This window comes from Cryptococcus neoformans, chromosome 1 (genome assembly GCF_000149385.1).
Source record: "Cryptococcus neoformans var. neoformans B-3501A chromosome 1, whole genome shotgun sequence".
Lineage (NCBI taxonomy): Eukaryota > Fungi > Basidiomycota > Tremellomycetes > Tremellales > Cryptococcaceae > Cryptococcus > Cryptococcus deneoformans.
Window position 1 is genome coordinate 2,216,116 of NC_009177.1, and position 12,854 is coordinate 2,228,969.

Consider the following 12,854-nt stretch of genomic DNA (forward strand, 5'->3'; position numbering starts at 1 on the left):
AAGACTAGGCTGTGACAAAGACTTACTTGAAGTTGGACGGTCCAGCATTCATTGGGTCCCCGAGGGGATTCGAGTCTATAGAGCTGGAGTTGTCTGGAGTAATGCGTCTCGGTTCGTTGGGATTATAGTTTGTGACTTTAGGTGGTTCACTCATGGTTTTCTGTCCAGGAGTTGTTTGATAATGTAGCCAACAGGTTAGCGGGGAATAATTAGTTACGACAGGAATGATAGTAAATCAGTTTCACGGATACATTTGGGGAATATAATAACTCCTTGGAGAAATACAAAAACAGAGTATTGCAGATGATGAACCTGCCAGCGTGCATAGCGGAAACCCGCGGTAACCGGCTCGCATGTCGGCCATATATCCGAACTTGTCGTCGGGTTTTAATTTCAGCGCCCACCTTCGTTGTTTGCACATCGGACTACATCAACATCCATAAATAAGCCATGCTGTCATCGACCCCTATACATGGCCTGCACAATCAGGCGAATCATAAAGCGGATGCTCTTCTCGCCCATATAACTGGAGAACATGGATGCTTGGCCACTTGGTACTCCTGTATGAACTCGAATGAGTTCGTGAAAACTTCATGCCGCCACACTCCTCGAGTAGTCAGGCGGGCTTCTGGTGGTGGCTTCTTCTTTTTCCGTTCTTTTCTTCATTCTTGGCTTCAGCTTGAAACCCTGCGTCGTCGTACCTGTAGATCTTTACTACAATATTTGCTGCCTTTATAATCTATATAACCTACGGTTTATGGCCTTTCCGACCTCTAACCTGCTACTAACCTGTAAGGCCCGTAACCTCTGGTAATCTGATCCTATCCATATCTTTAATTTGGAATCCGCAAAGTCTAAACCGTGCAGTAATTAAGTACTTGTGCTTGTATAAACTAACGTACTCTGTTGTGCAACTTGCAACTTTGTGAAAACTTTGATGCAGCAGTCGGTTTGTCAATACTCGCCGCCACCGTGCTCACGCTGGACACCACCACACTTCACATTCTCTTCCAATCTTGCAGCAAACTTTATCACTGAATCGACTATTCGTCTTCCATTGTGCGCTCCTACTAATATTTTTTTTACTTTAGCTATTTACAGAAAAACGATAGATTGCTCAGAACGCAAAACCAGGCGATTCATATGAACAACATGCGAAAAATATAAAGTACACCCCATACATGAAGTTGTTTAACGGCTGCAACGAAAGTGTTTGTCAACAAACGATGACATCTAGGTATAATATGAAACAGACTTACTCCTCAGCCCATTCGTTCTCCTTTCGTATCTGCTCTTCCTCCTCAGGAGTGAAGCTGAAGTTGAATCAGCACGCTGGAGAATTCTTGATGGTAGGCATATGACTTACTCGTTGGTGATGTTGAAGAGCTTTCGGATCTCTTCAGGAGTCTTACCCTTGATCATGTTGGCAACGGTCTTGCAGCCAACATCGCTACACACTCGTCAGCCAACAGACTAAGAACGATCGATAATCCGATTGAGACATACAGGAGAGGCTTGATGTCGAGGTAGTTGGCAGCAAGGATGATCTCAAAGAGCATCTCTTGGTCAACTTGGCTAATTACGGACCCATTAGCAATCATTCCATTGTAACTCCAAACAAAAGGAGGCAGGTATAACTCACATCCATCGAGCATCCCAGTCACCAATCTCAGAAGTCTTTCTTCTAGAGTCATCAGCGTCGTTGGCGTCACCGGTGGGGAGAGGGTCGTTCTTGTGGTGGTCGCAGTACTCCAGGATCTTGGTAAGGACGGAAGAAGAGACGTTGGGGAGCGGAATGGGCTGACCCTCCTGGTCACCAAGGTCTATTGGGTTGAGGAAAAAGAATTTGTCAGCGTCAAACTGTTGACAGGACACGTCTGGTGTGAAAATTCGTGCCGAGACGTAATGCGACTCGCAAATCGCAGATCACATCAAGCGGTTACAATACGGTCTGTTGGGGCTTGAGGGTGGAGAGATAGGGTGTAGTAAAGATGAGTGGTTGATACCGAGGGATGACGTGGAGATGGTCGTTTTGCTCTTCGATCCCACTTCCTGGGTGCTTGACGTGACACCATATTTCACCGCTCTATCACCACATTTCCTTTTTCCCCTCAAGCCTCAAATAGACACCTAGGGCCAAAACAAACTACTCACCCTCCATCATAGATTTAATCATGGCGGATCGTTCAGCGACAATCTTCTCAACGGTGAATTGCTCATCGTCAGAAGTGGTGAGGATAACGGTCTGCTTCTTCTCGGCCATTGTTGCAGATATCGACTTTGTTTCGGAAAGGAGAAGTAGTGAGTAGACTCGTACTAGAGATGCGTGAAGGGAAGGTGTTACAAGAAGAAGAAGAAGGAAGGAAGGGCAAAGGTTCGATAGAATGACGGCTGGCGGATAGCCCAGCGGGCGTGGGTAGAGCGGCAGCACGTAAGCAACAACGGCGACGAGCGCATATGCCAAATACGGCGCGCGCCTAAACCGTTAACCCTCTGGGTGTCACTCTCCCGCTTGCCTTTTTGCCTCCATTCAAGCAGGCGCGCCTTATCTTTGGAAGCAAATCAAGAAGGCGCGATAGGCTGTGGCCGGAAGTGCTTTTTTGGCCATCCATTTTGCCCATCTTGGTAATTTGTACCCGGACTAGCTGTGCTGTCTCTGCAAGAAACAAGAAGCTGCAAGCGGCTAATGTAGGAAGACGCTCAGGATGAGCTCCTAGCTATGCATAAGAGGTAATAGGCTCTCCTTATCGTATAATTCGCTCATGGATCCATGCAAAGGAGCGGGCGCGAAAATAGAATAAAAGAACAAAAGGACACGAATGAAGCACCTCGGTGGGGATCTCTCGTTACTCCATACGTCCCTGACAAGATGACTATTAGCCTCCACATTTTATATTCCATGTATGCATAATTAATCGCAGATTGCAAGTAAACAACCACATGCTTGCCTAGTCCTCAACACGTACATAGCAAGCAAGAGCAACAGCCCCGTTGGCTGCTATAACAACCGTCAATAGAAGACCAACCCACGCAACTTAATTGTTCCCAAGCGTCCCGTTCCTCTTCGCTTTTCGCCGAAAACTACCCTGCCGAGTGCAACACTCAGCGCAATCACTCTCAAGTATCTTCTCATCTGCTCGCCCTCGAAAGCCCGTCGTCCCTGGCCTCTTCCGAATAGAGAGTGAACATTGCACGTTTGGTACCTCGCCCCGACATCTCTCTTTGCCACACCCCACCACATTACTAATCATATCATTAGAACGCGAGATCTATTATTAGTCACCGGTGGCAGGAATTTACTATCTTCCGTGTTTTGAGACAAAATGTTCAATCAAAATGTGTCAACAGGACAACAAGCAGGGTCTTCTGGCCAGTCCCAACCTGCAGGATTACGATTCCCGTCAGTACTAAGCGGGCAACCGTCCGGTATGCCAACTTCCGACTTCCCTCTCCAACAGGCCTCATTACAGCCTTTGCCTTCACCACCCAACTCATCTCATCTCCAATCAGCATCTCAAACTGTCCCATCCAGTATTCCTCCAGGAGTGAGCCCTTCATATACGCTGTCACCTTCCTCTATGGCACTCGCTTCCCCTGGGGTGAACAGGAGCAGCAATTCCACTTCTGATCAGGCGGGCCCTTTAAAAACGAAAAGCAGCCCAGAAGAATCGTCGCAACCGGAGAAGCCTACCAAGAAAAGAAAGAAGAAGGGCAGTGACGCTGATGGAGACGAGAAGAAAAAGACAAGGCCCAAGACTGGAAGAGCCTGCGATGCCTGTGTAAGCATGAATTTTTAGGGGCAGGACTTACGTACTGATGGACTCTGCAGCGTTCAAGGAAAATCAGGTGTGATATTCAGACGGATCAATCAACAGGGAACAAGTTCGGCCAGACTGTATGTGCGCACTGCAGGGCCAACGGTCTAGAGTGTACATTCTTCCTTCCCATAACAGAAACCCGTTTCAAGAAGAAGACTATTCAGCCAGGTAAATATGGCGGTTTTGTCAGTTTGCAAAGGTTGTACTGAAACTAAAGCAGATATAAATCCTGATTTTCGTCATTCACCAGCAATGGTTCAAAAGCGTATATCTGCTAGTCATAGTCCCAATTATGAGAATATGACTGGGGAAAGAGAAAGGGACGGTCCAGGTACTGGCAGAATAGAAGGTGAGAGTTTGTTTTGTTGATGGTTGCCTCGGAGGCTCATCATTTTCCATAGGCCCCACATCTATATCCTTTCTACTTCATACCAGTGTCCCCGCCATTCAGTCGGAAGCCTACGATCTACGGCATCACAATTCTTGGGAAGTCTTAGAAGACGGTAATGGCTTTATCCGCGTCAACGCTCCTCCCACAGCTACAGGCTACGCCGATGCCGACCCGCAAGACCCTACAAAGGCCCACAACAGACTTAACAAACCTGTTCTCTCGGCGCAAACCATGTCACTTTTGGTCAATACGTACTTCGACGAAGTGGCACCGATATTACCTATCATCTCCCGAGCCGAATTTGCCTCAAAGTCAAATCCGAGCCCGCTAATGCTTTACTCGATCTGTGGATTGGGCGCTACGAGACGGCAATTTCCGAAAGAGCTCTTTACTGGGGTTAGGGGTGTGATCAATGGGATTTTGCGATCGAATGATATCTTGAGCGATGCACGGATTGAGAACGTCCAGGCATTGTTGCTGTTGGCTCAGGTCGGTGATTTACATGCTCAACCCTCGGCACCGACTGCCAGTGCATCGTTGATAAGAACTGGTGCTGCTATCAAAATGGTAAGTCGATTTGTTACATGGATTTTTTGAATACCTAGCTTATCCGAGAGATAGGCTCAAGACCTTGGTCTCCATCGAGAACTTTCCCACCGTACAGAATCTACACAAGATCTCATGTTTATCGAACTCCGACGTCGAATCTGGTCAGCATGCGTCATCATGGATAGATGGTACGGTGCTGCACTCGGTATCCCTTTGACTGTCGATATTCTTGACTGTGATGTCCTTCTTCCCGCATCATATGAGATTATTCCCGATGTTGAACCTTCCAAATGGCCTATAGAGATTAGCTATATGGGTCTCACGGAGCATCTTAAGTTGTCGATCTTGATGGGACGGGTATTGAAGACGGTGTATAGTCCGACGGGGTTAAAGAACACGACAGATATAATTTTGGGGCAGCTGGTATCGGATTTGGATCAGTGGTTTGAGAATATCCCAGAACCATTGAAATTCAAGGGCAATTCAAGTTCATCAGTTGAGGGTGAGTTCTCGTTGATCTAAGATTGGTCAGTGAAATGCTGACAACGCTATTAGGATTACTCTTCATGGCCTTTGCCGCTGTCCAATTCCTCTTCTGGCGGGTTTTTATGCGTCTCGACTACCAATGCCCTCCCCACCTCACTTTCACCCTAGATATAAGCAAATGGACCCAACTCGTCATTTGGTCCCGCCAAGCGCTCGAATGGCTGGACGCGAACGATTCTATGTTGGACACTGTATTCATCTATCCTTACGCCGCGACGAGTTGTGCGCTTATTCAGTATCATACGTGGGCGAGGAGAGGGGATCTGGAGGCGTTAGAAACTTTGAAGAAGGTGAAGGGAACGGCGGTGAGGTGGGAAAGGATTGCTCAGCCAGGTATGTCCATTTTGGATTTTGAGCTTCGGATGAGAACGATATATGCTCACTTTCGTGTTAGATCAAATGAGTATCCGCCGAAAGACTTGCGAAACCATGACTCTTCTATACGAAGCTGCACTTAAAACTAACCCCGCTGGCAAAGACAAACCTCGACCCTCTGGTAACCCCACCGCCGGCGTCCGGCTCCGCAAAGAACCAGCCAGGCTCATATTCGTCAAAGACCCATCAAGGCCTGGCGGAGGTTTCTATGTTGCAGATAGCGAGAAGGAAAAGGCAACGTCCGGATTGGGGAACGGCGATATCATGCTAGCTTCGGAGCTTACTCCCCGATCTCAACAGGGGCTTACTCCCAATGAAAGGGAACCTTCTCAGTCAACAAATGTTCAACCATTTGAGTCCCCATCACTACCGCAAGGCGCTCAAAACATGGGTACTCGAACCCAAGCCCAATCTGTCCAGCAGCCGTTCATACAGGCTCATACGGATGATCTGGGACATATAATCGGTGTGGATGAAGGTGTCCTGCAGAACAATCAGAATGTCAATCCGGAGCTTGGCCCGGGCGAGCTGGGTCAGGCAATGGACTTTGGATATCAGGTTAGTCCCCCGTTCCCGCTTCCCCTCTGATCTTTTGAATAAGGTATAAGAGAGGATGCTGACTAGCGCGAGAAACAGGTGGCCCATGCAGCCGGAGACACGACGAGTGTCCTCGACCCAAGTTTCTTGGATAGTCTCCCACTGAGCACGTTCGATTGGGATAGCTGGTCGACATACTTTGACAAGTTTTTGCCATCTGCGAGTAACAGTTTCGAGACTATGCAATAGTCGTTTTTTCTAGATCGGGAACATGAACAGGAAAGGAAAGAGGGTCTTTTTAAGGAAGGCGTGAGCACTGTCATATCATATTCATAATTATCCTTTACTTGAGTTGTAACACGTACTTGAAATGTATAAGATCTTTATTTCTAGTAAGTGCTGCTGCTGATAATCTGCTATCGATACGACGGTACTGCACTGAATGTATTTGTACAATTATTTTTCCTTTGTCATTCATTCATTTCTTCAGCTATCTGGACTCATGCTTGACTTTTTAGGGGAACAGAAAGGCAATATTTATGAAAAGGTATCAATGAAGGAATCCATAAATATTGAATCAGATTAAAATGCAAAAATCTCTACAGATGTACACTTTATCAACATACATACAAAGATATAGAATGAAATCGTCCGACGACGAACCGCCGAGGCGACCGACGAAGTAATTATAATTATTATTAAGGTGCCCGCCGCGGATATCACACGTCAGCTAAAAATTATTATCCCGAGGCCGGACCTATATTTCCCTCCGGTCGTCTTGTGCTGTTTTCGTTGGCGTTTCGCTTCTTTAAATGCCGAAGGACTGACTGATGTTCGGGAGGGTCTTTGTTGGGCCCGGTGGGATGATGCCTAATCTGGGCAGGACCGGGGGGTCAATAAAGTCGTAGTCCATATATATAAGCAGCCCGTGCCGAAGAGAATCTCTTCCATTTATAAACAACTATCTCATCTGCTACTGTAGCCTTAACCTTGCCTGATCACAAACCTTGAAATAATACACATAATGACCGCTGTTAACGGATCTGTTTCTGGCGAGAGCAACGTTGTTCTTATCACTGGTGCCGCTGGATGGCTCGGCGGTATCGTGAGTGACCCTCGTCTTTCTTTACATCCAGTCACAGCTGATAAATCCATCTTTAGCTTGCTGGCGAGCTCCTCTCCGACCCCAGGACCCCCAATGTCCATCTCATCCTCGCTGACATTGTCGAACCCAAGGCTCCCAAGGGCGCTCAACATGCCATCACCCGCAAGGCCGATCTTACAAGCGAGAAGGAGATTGAGGCCTTGTTCAACACAGAGTTCGGCGTTCCCGACACTGTTTACTGCTTCCATGGTATCATGAGCCGAGGTTCCGAGGACAACTTCGACTTAGGTCTCAAGGTGAGCCAACCGTTTGATCGTTTTGGAGAGTACTGGGCTGATGGATACAGGTCAACATCGACTCCATCCGAATGATGCTCGAGAGCGCCCGAAAATCCCGACCCGTTTCTGGCGAACCCATCAAGTTCATCTTCACCTCTTCCCTTGCCGTTTACGGTGGTCCCCTCCCCCATGTTGTCGACATCCACACCATCGCTACCCCCGAAGGCGCTTATGGTATGGGCAAGCTTTCTTCGGAGCTTCTTGTCAACGAGTACACTCGACGAGGTTTTGTTGATGGCCGAATCCTCCGATTGCCTACTATCGTCGTTCGACCCGGTGTCCCCTCTGCTGCTACCTCGGCGTTCATCTCTGGTATCATCCGAGAGCCTCTTCACGGTGTTGAGGCTATCTGCCCTGTCGGTGACTCTTTGGAGAGCAAGGAGCTCGAATTAGCTGCTTGGGTTGCTTCTCCCGAGACTACTATCAAGAACTTTGTCATTGCCAAGCATGTTCCCGCGGAAAAGTTCTTGCCACACACAAGAGTGTAAGTCGTTTTTTTCGTAAGGGCATAAAAATTCGTAGCTGATAATACCTTAGTGCCTACCTCCCCGGTTTCACTGTCACCGTGAGGGAGGAGCTTGAGGCTCTCGAAAAGGTTGCCGGTCCCGAAGCTCTCAAGCTCATCAAGTTCAAGGTAGGTCATTATCCCGCATTTCTCATCAAACTTGCATCCTTGATGGCTGACTTCCTCCCGTCATTTTTTCAGGATGACCCTATCAACCGACGAATTGTCGGCTCATGGCCAGCCCGATTCGACAACACCTACCCCTGCTCTCTTGGTTTCGTCGTCGACGAAGGCGGTATGGTTCCTGTTGTCCAGAGGTTCAAGGAGATGGTCGAGGCTGGTCTTGCATAAGCGCACATAGGGTCTCCTTCATTTGTTTTCTTTGGTTGTTTTATCATCTTGTGACGCATGGATGTATTTTTTTCTGTAGCACAGCACTGCTATAATAGAAGTCATTCGACTGCAGGTGTGCACTGGGGGTCTCGCGTTCAAGGGTCGGTCGAATGGCGGATAAGTCGAATCGTCGGATGTTTGGTCGTCTCTCGGATGCGTGGTGTCTGTTGGTTTATTGATCTATTGTTCGACTTTGGGGGTTTAGTAGCGTTTAGTGTTTTAGATACACTTCGAGAGGGAACCTTTGAAAAAAAAGTACGTTACGAGAGCAGATGGAAGAACGAAGCCACATGACACGGTACCCTCTCACATATAGACCTCTATCCACATACAGTCATGTAGCAACATCTCTCGAAAATAATGCACGATAACATTGAAGCGTGATGTATTGTCCCCACGAAGCAATCACTATTATACCGATCTGGCTTGACCCACAAAATCTACTGCTTGGAGGCTAGCCATGCCACTGCAACTGTCAATCCTTCATAAGACATTTTCTCGACTAATTACAAGGGCATATATATCAGGCGTTCATTCAATATTATATACAAGAGCTGGACCTTCCGACAGTTTCCGTCTTCAAACGTTTGCGAAGTCGGGTGTGATAACATCAGCAAAATCTTACCATCAATAAAGATTACACACCTTTATAAGTTTCTCACTGGTTCCTTGCCTTTCGCGACATACAGATGGCCTTCTCGAACCAACGAATTCTTGCACTCTTTTTTCTCCACGAAGTCCTTCAAATTACTCAATGTCATCCGAGCAATCTCGTCCAATGCCTCCTTGGTGAAGAACGCTTGATGGCCACAGACCAGGACATTATGAAACGTCATCAACCTCATCAAGGTATCATCTTGGATGATTTCGGCCGAATGATCGTTGTAAAACAGTGATCCTTCTTCTTCGTACACATCTAGGGCCAAACCGCCAAGCTGGCCCGTTTTGAGAGCACGGATGGCCGCTCTGGTGTTGATCAATCCCCCTCGGGAAGTGTTGACGAGCAGGACCCCTTTCTTCATTCGAGAAAGGGTTTGGTCATTCATGATATGCCTCGTCCCTTCAGTCAAAGGACAGTGCAGACTGACGATATCGCTCTGCCCCAAGAGAGTTTCGAGGTCGACAAAGTCACCGAGCTTGTTGAATTCTTCACTACCGAAAGGGTCAAAGGCAAGTAGTCGACACCCGAATCCTTTCATGATACGAGCCAGCGCCATGCCAATCCTTCCCACACCTATTATTCCCACCGTCTTCCCATATAGCGTATGGCCTAAGAAACCTTCGAGATTGAAGTTTCCTTCTCGTACACGGTTGTAGGCCCGATGCGTTTTACGGTTCAAAGTTTGGATTAACGCTACAGCAAACTCAGCAACAGCTTCTGGTGAGTAAGATTGCACATTGGCGACGAAGAAACCGAGTTCTTCAGCTACTAAGAGGTCGACATTGTTGTAGCCAGCGCAGCGGAGGAGGATCGCGCGGGTACCGACGGCATGAAGGGAGCGTAGTACTTCGGCACTGAGGTCGTCGTTGACGAAGACGCAAACCGCATCGCTTCCTTGTGCTAGAGGAACAGTTTCTAAGCACAGTGGGAAAGTGTGGTAGGTGATTTCGCAAAGAGATGCGTAATGTTTTTCTCGAGCAGAGTCAAGAAAGTTCTTGTCGTAGGATTTGGCACTGAAAACGGCCAGCTTCATGATGTTGAATGTTTCCGTGGTTTCTGGTGAAATCCAGGGTGGCAGTGGATGCGATGATATGAGAGTGTAAGGAATGGATAAAAACCCAGGTTCGTTCCCATGGTTGGCTCGTCAGTCACTCGTCATGTTCGTACTAGTACGATCGTCTTCCCGTTGCTTCCCCGCTTTCCCCTTATTCTTCGGTCTTCTTTCTTGCTTTCCGTTGGATTCGCCCGATGAGTAATTACGGTGGGTATTTTCCGGGCGAACGCGTAACAAAATGCGAATAATTAATTAATGCAAGTAATATACTTGACTTTCGTTGATGATACAGAAACGACGAGGTTAATGTTTATTTATGATTTCTGTTTTCGTGCCCAAGGCATCTATCTAGAACCTGTCTAAAACACTGATACCATTTTTCTTCGAAAGAGCCTACGATGAAATCCTTGTCAATATCTTCGACAACATCCCATCTCTTCCAGTACATTGTCGCCCCAAGCCCGTGCGGGTATCTCATACATGCAATTTGGGCAGCAGGAGGCTGACCTAGGACTGTAGGTCTGCAAAGGTCACACCTTGAGCTTTTTGCTTCTTCTCACGCATTCGTTTATAGCTAAATCCTCGCCGCAATTCTTATCAATCCCGCAATACATCACTTCGCCGTCTGCCTCTCGACGCGCGACGAACAATGAACAGAAGGCTAGATGAAAACGACTCAATGAAGTTAACCCTTCCAGACTTGATATCATCGTAGCCCCAGATCTATCGTGAGCTAGAGACGTTTAGTATTCGACCATAAAGGTCTCCTGTCCATGAAACACAACAAAGAGACAGAAATAATGACGAATGGTTCTGGCGCTGTATGTATGAAATACCCGAGGATCAACTGTGCCATCTAGGCAAAGGGGAAATCAATTTACTTTCGAGCGAGAGTCATTTAGCAAAGCCATCTCTAAATCTTGGTCGCTGGCGCCGCAAACGCAACATGGAGACATGGACAGAAGACCATTGAGGATACATGACTGCTGTGATTTCGACGAGTAATCTGAGACAACGTAGATTCTAATCTCTCAGGAATGGAGCACTCGGATTGATAATCGCAGTATTCATGGCAACAATCCATGTATCAGTTTTGCAAGCCATCACCTCTGTATCGGACTCAAGCGAGCAACTTCGAGCTTTCCACCGTCTCCTGGATCAATGATTTGTCGTATGCATGTTTCAACGTGTACCTGTTTCATTTGACTGATAACATTTCCCTGTGCACAACTGCAACCAAAAGACCTCTAGAACCCAAGGATATGCAAAGAGTTGGGCTAGGTACAAAAATCCGTCATAAGTTGAAGCGGTTGATTTTTCAGTCCCTTTTGTGTAATAAAGACCTTCTTCCCTACATAATTAGTCAGCTCTCTCCATCCATGAATTGAATGCAGCACATACACCGAGATCAACACGTTGTCTTTCACACACATATCAATCCGGTCGAAGTTCTTGCCCATGTCAAACTTCCACGACCAATGACCGTGTCTCTGGATTCCTCCCCTCGCTTTCGCCTCTTCATTAGACGCAGTTCCCTTTACCCAATACACTTCCCAACCATTCTTCCTGGTCAGCTGCTTTTGAACGTGGAGACCTCCCACGCCCGAGGTCAAGGTCTCTATTGTTTCCTCCCAAGTAGATGTGCTTCCACTTGAGTATTCACTTTCGAGATCATCTTCATCCTCATCTTCCCAGTCATCTTCGTCATCCTCATCGACTTCACCATTTTCTCTCTTAGAGTTTCGGTTCATATCAGGCTGATCAGGATTATCGACCAGGTAGAGGATATGACCGTCTTGGAAGCGATAAAATTCACAACCAGGATTGACAATCGTATCCAAACTTTTCGGCTGTATAGCATTTAATCGTTTCTCTCTATCCTCTAGTGCAGCAATTTTCTCTTGAACACTGAGCTTGTGGGAAGGATGTAAAAAGGGCGCTGTTAAAGGCACGGAGTAATGTTTGCGTCGAAATTCCAGTTGGAGTCGAGGAGTTGACATGTAGACATCATGGATATGCCTGTTAAGCTATTTTACATCACAGTAAGTGCTTATCTCACCGGGAAATTGAAATCACTCATTCTGATCATACGGAAGACATGGAGCACAGGCAAATTGTCGAGGATCTCGATGAGGATGTCCGAGTAGGCATCGTCAATGAAGAGAGGCCTTAGAGGGCTGATCCTACTCCTTCGTGACATTTTGCATAAATTTGTTGACCTATTTCGAAGCAGGAAAGAAAAAGCAATGAAGATGAGAGACTGGATGGTTTTGTTTGGCCAGATTAACGTTGTTGGGAAACCAAAAGGTTCCGCGCGCCTGCCAGCCAACCACAATTTCTAGAGGAATCTCGACTCTTGATGTCATCTAATAACGGATGGCACTGTTGTGCGTGTGGCTCATCGACTGAATTGGCCTCCGCTTTACTTTCGGCAAAGATCCACCGTTTCCCCCCTCACAAACTATATAGCTCATGACATATTCCAGTAGTGCATATCCGGTGGCTAACATCTCCCTTAGCTTCTGCGTTTAACTTCAATAATTACTTCTAATTACAACACTATTTTTAACTCTGACAAATGC

The 12,854-nt window shown here is 47.0% G+C and overlaps 6 protein-coding genes across 6 annotated transcripts in view; 2 read left to right on the forward strand and 4 right to left on the reverse strand.

Annotated features, from left to right (window-relative positions):
• CNBA7890 (hypothetical protein) overlaps window positions 1–154 on the reverse strand; it is a gene marked incomplete at both ends in the record, with an annotated part of 3,192 nt that extends 3,038 nt beyond the window's left edge. The window contains one exon of the mRNA XM_772576.1: window positions 27–154. Within this exon, the coding sequence (XP_777669.1) occupies window positions 27–154 (128 nt within the window). The remainder of the gene's footprint in view (window positions 1–26) is intronic.
• A 1,037-nt stretch (window positions 155–1,191) lies between these two features.
• On the reverse strand, window positions 1,192–2,263 carry CNBA7900 (hypothetical protein; the record flags this gene model as incomplete). The annotated part of the gene is made up of 6 exons (XM_772577.1): window positions 1,192–1,198; window positions 1,260–1,313; window positions 1,367–1,450; window positions 1,507–1,575; window positions 1,643–1,823; window positions 2,155–2,263. The coding sequence occupies 6 exons, from the start codon at window positions 2,261–2,263 to the stop codon at window positions 1,192–1,194; spliced, it is 504 nt and encodes a 167-aa protein (XP_777670.1).
• A 1,060-nt stretch (window positions 2,264–3,323) lies between these two features.
• CNBA7910 (hypothetical protein) lies at window positions 3,324–6,465 on the forward strand (the record flags this gene model as incomplete). The annotated part of the gene is made up of 8 exons (XM_772578.1): window positions 3,324–3,779; window positions 3,830–3,986; window positions 4,039–4,167; window positions 4,220–4,776; window positions 4,831–5,260; window positions 5,314–5,637; window positions 5,699–6,237; window positions 6,316–6,465. 8 exons carry the CDS (start codon window positions 3,324–3,326, stop codon window positions 6,463–6,465), a joined length of 2,742 nt encoding a protein of 913 aa, XP_777671.1.
• Window positions 6,466–7,240: 775 nt separating this feature from the next.
• On the forward strand, window positions 7,241–8,515 carry CNBA7920 (hypothetical protein; the record flags this gene model as incomplete). Its single annotated transcript, XM_772579.1, has 5 exons — window positions 7,241–7,321; window positions 7,378–7,617; window positions 7,668–8,143; window positions 8,197–8,293; window positions 8,366–8,515. 5 exons carry the CDS (start codon window positions 7,241–7,243, stop codon window positions 8,513–8,515), a joined length of 1,044 nt encoding a protein of 347 aa, XP_777672.1.
• Window positions 8,516–9,204: 689 nt separating this feature from the next.
• Window positions 9,205–10,251, reverse strand: CNBA7930 (hypothetical protein; the record flags this gene model as incomplete). Its single annotated transcript, XM_772580.1, has 1 exon — window positions 9,205–10,251. One exon carries the CDS (start codon window positions 10,249–10,251, stop codon window positions 9,205–9,207), a length of 1,047 nt encoding a protein of 348 aa, XP_777673.1.
• Window positions 10,252–11,590: 1,339 nt separating this feature from the next.
• On the reverse strand, window positions 11,591–12,472 carry CNBA7940 (hypothetical protein; the record flags this gene model as incomplete). Its single annotated transcript, XM_772581.1, has 3 exons — window positions 11,591–11,623; window positions 11,676–12,299; window positions 12,332–12,472. The coding sequence occupies 3 exons, from the start codon at window positions 12,470–12,472 to the stop codon at window positions 11,591–11,593; spliced, it is 798 nt and encodes a 265-aa protein (XP_777674.1).
• Between the last annotated feature and the right edge of the window lie 382 nt (window positions 12,473–12,854).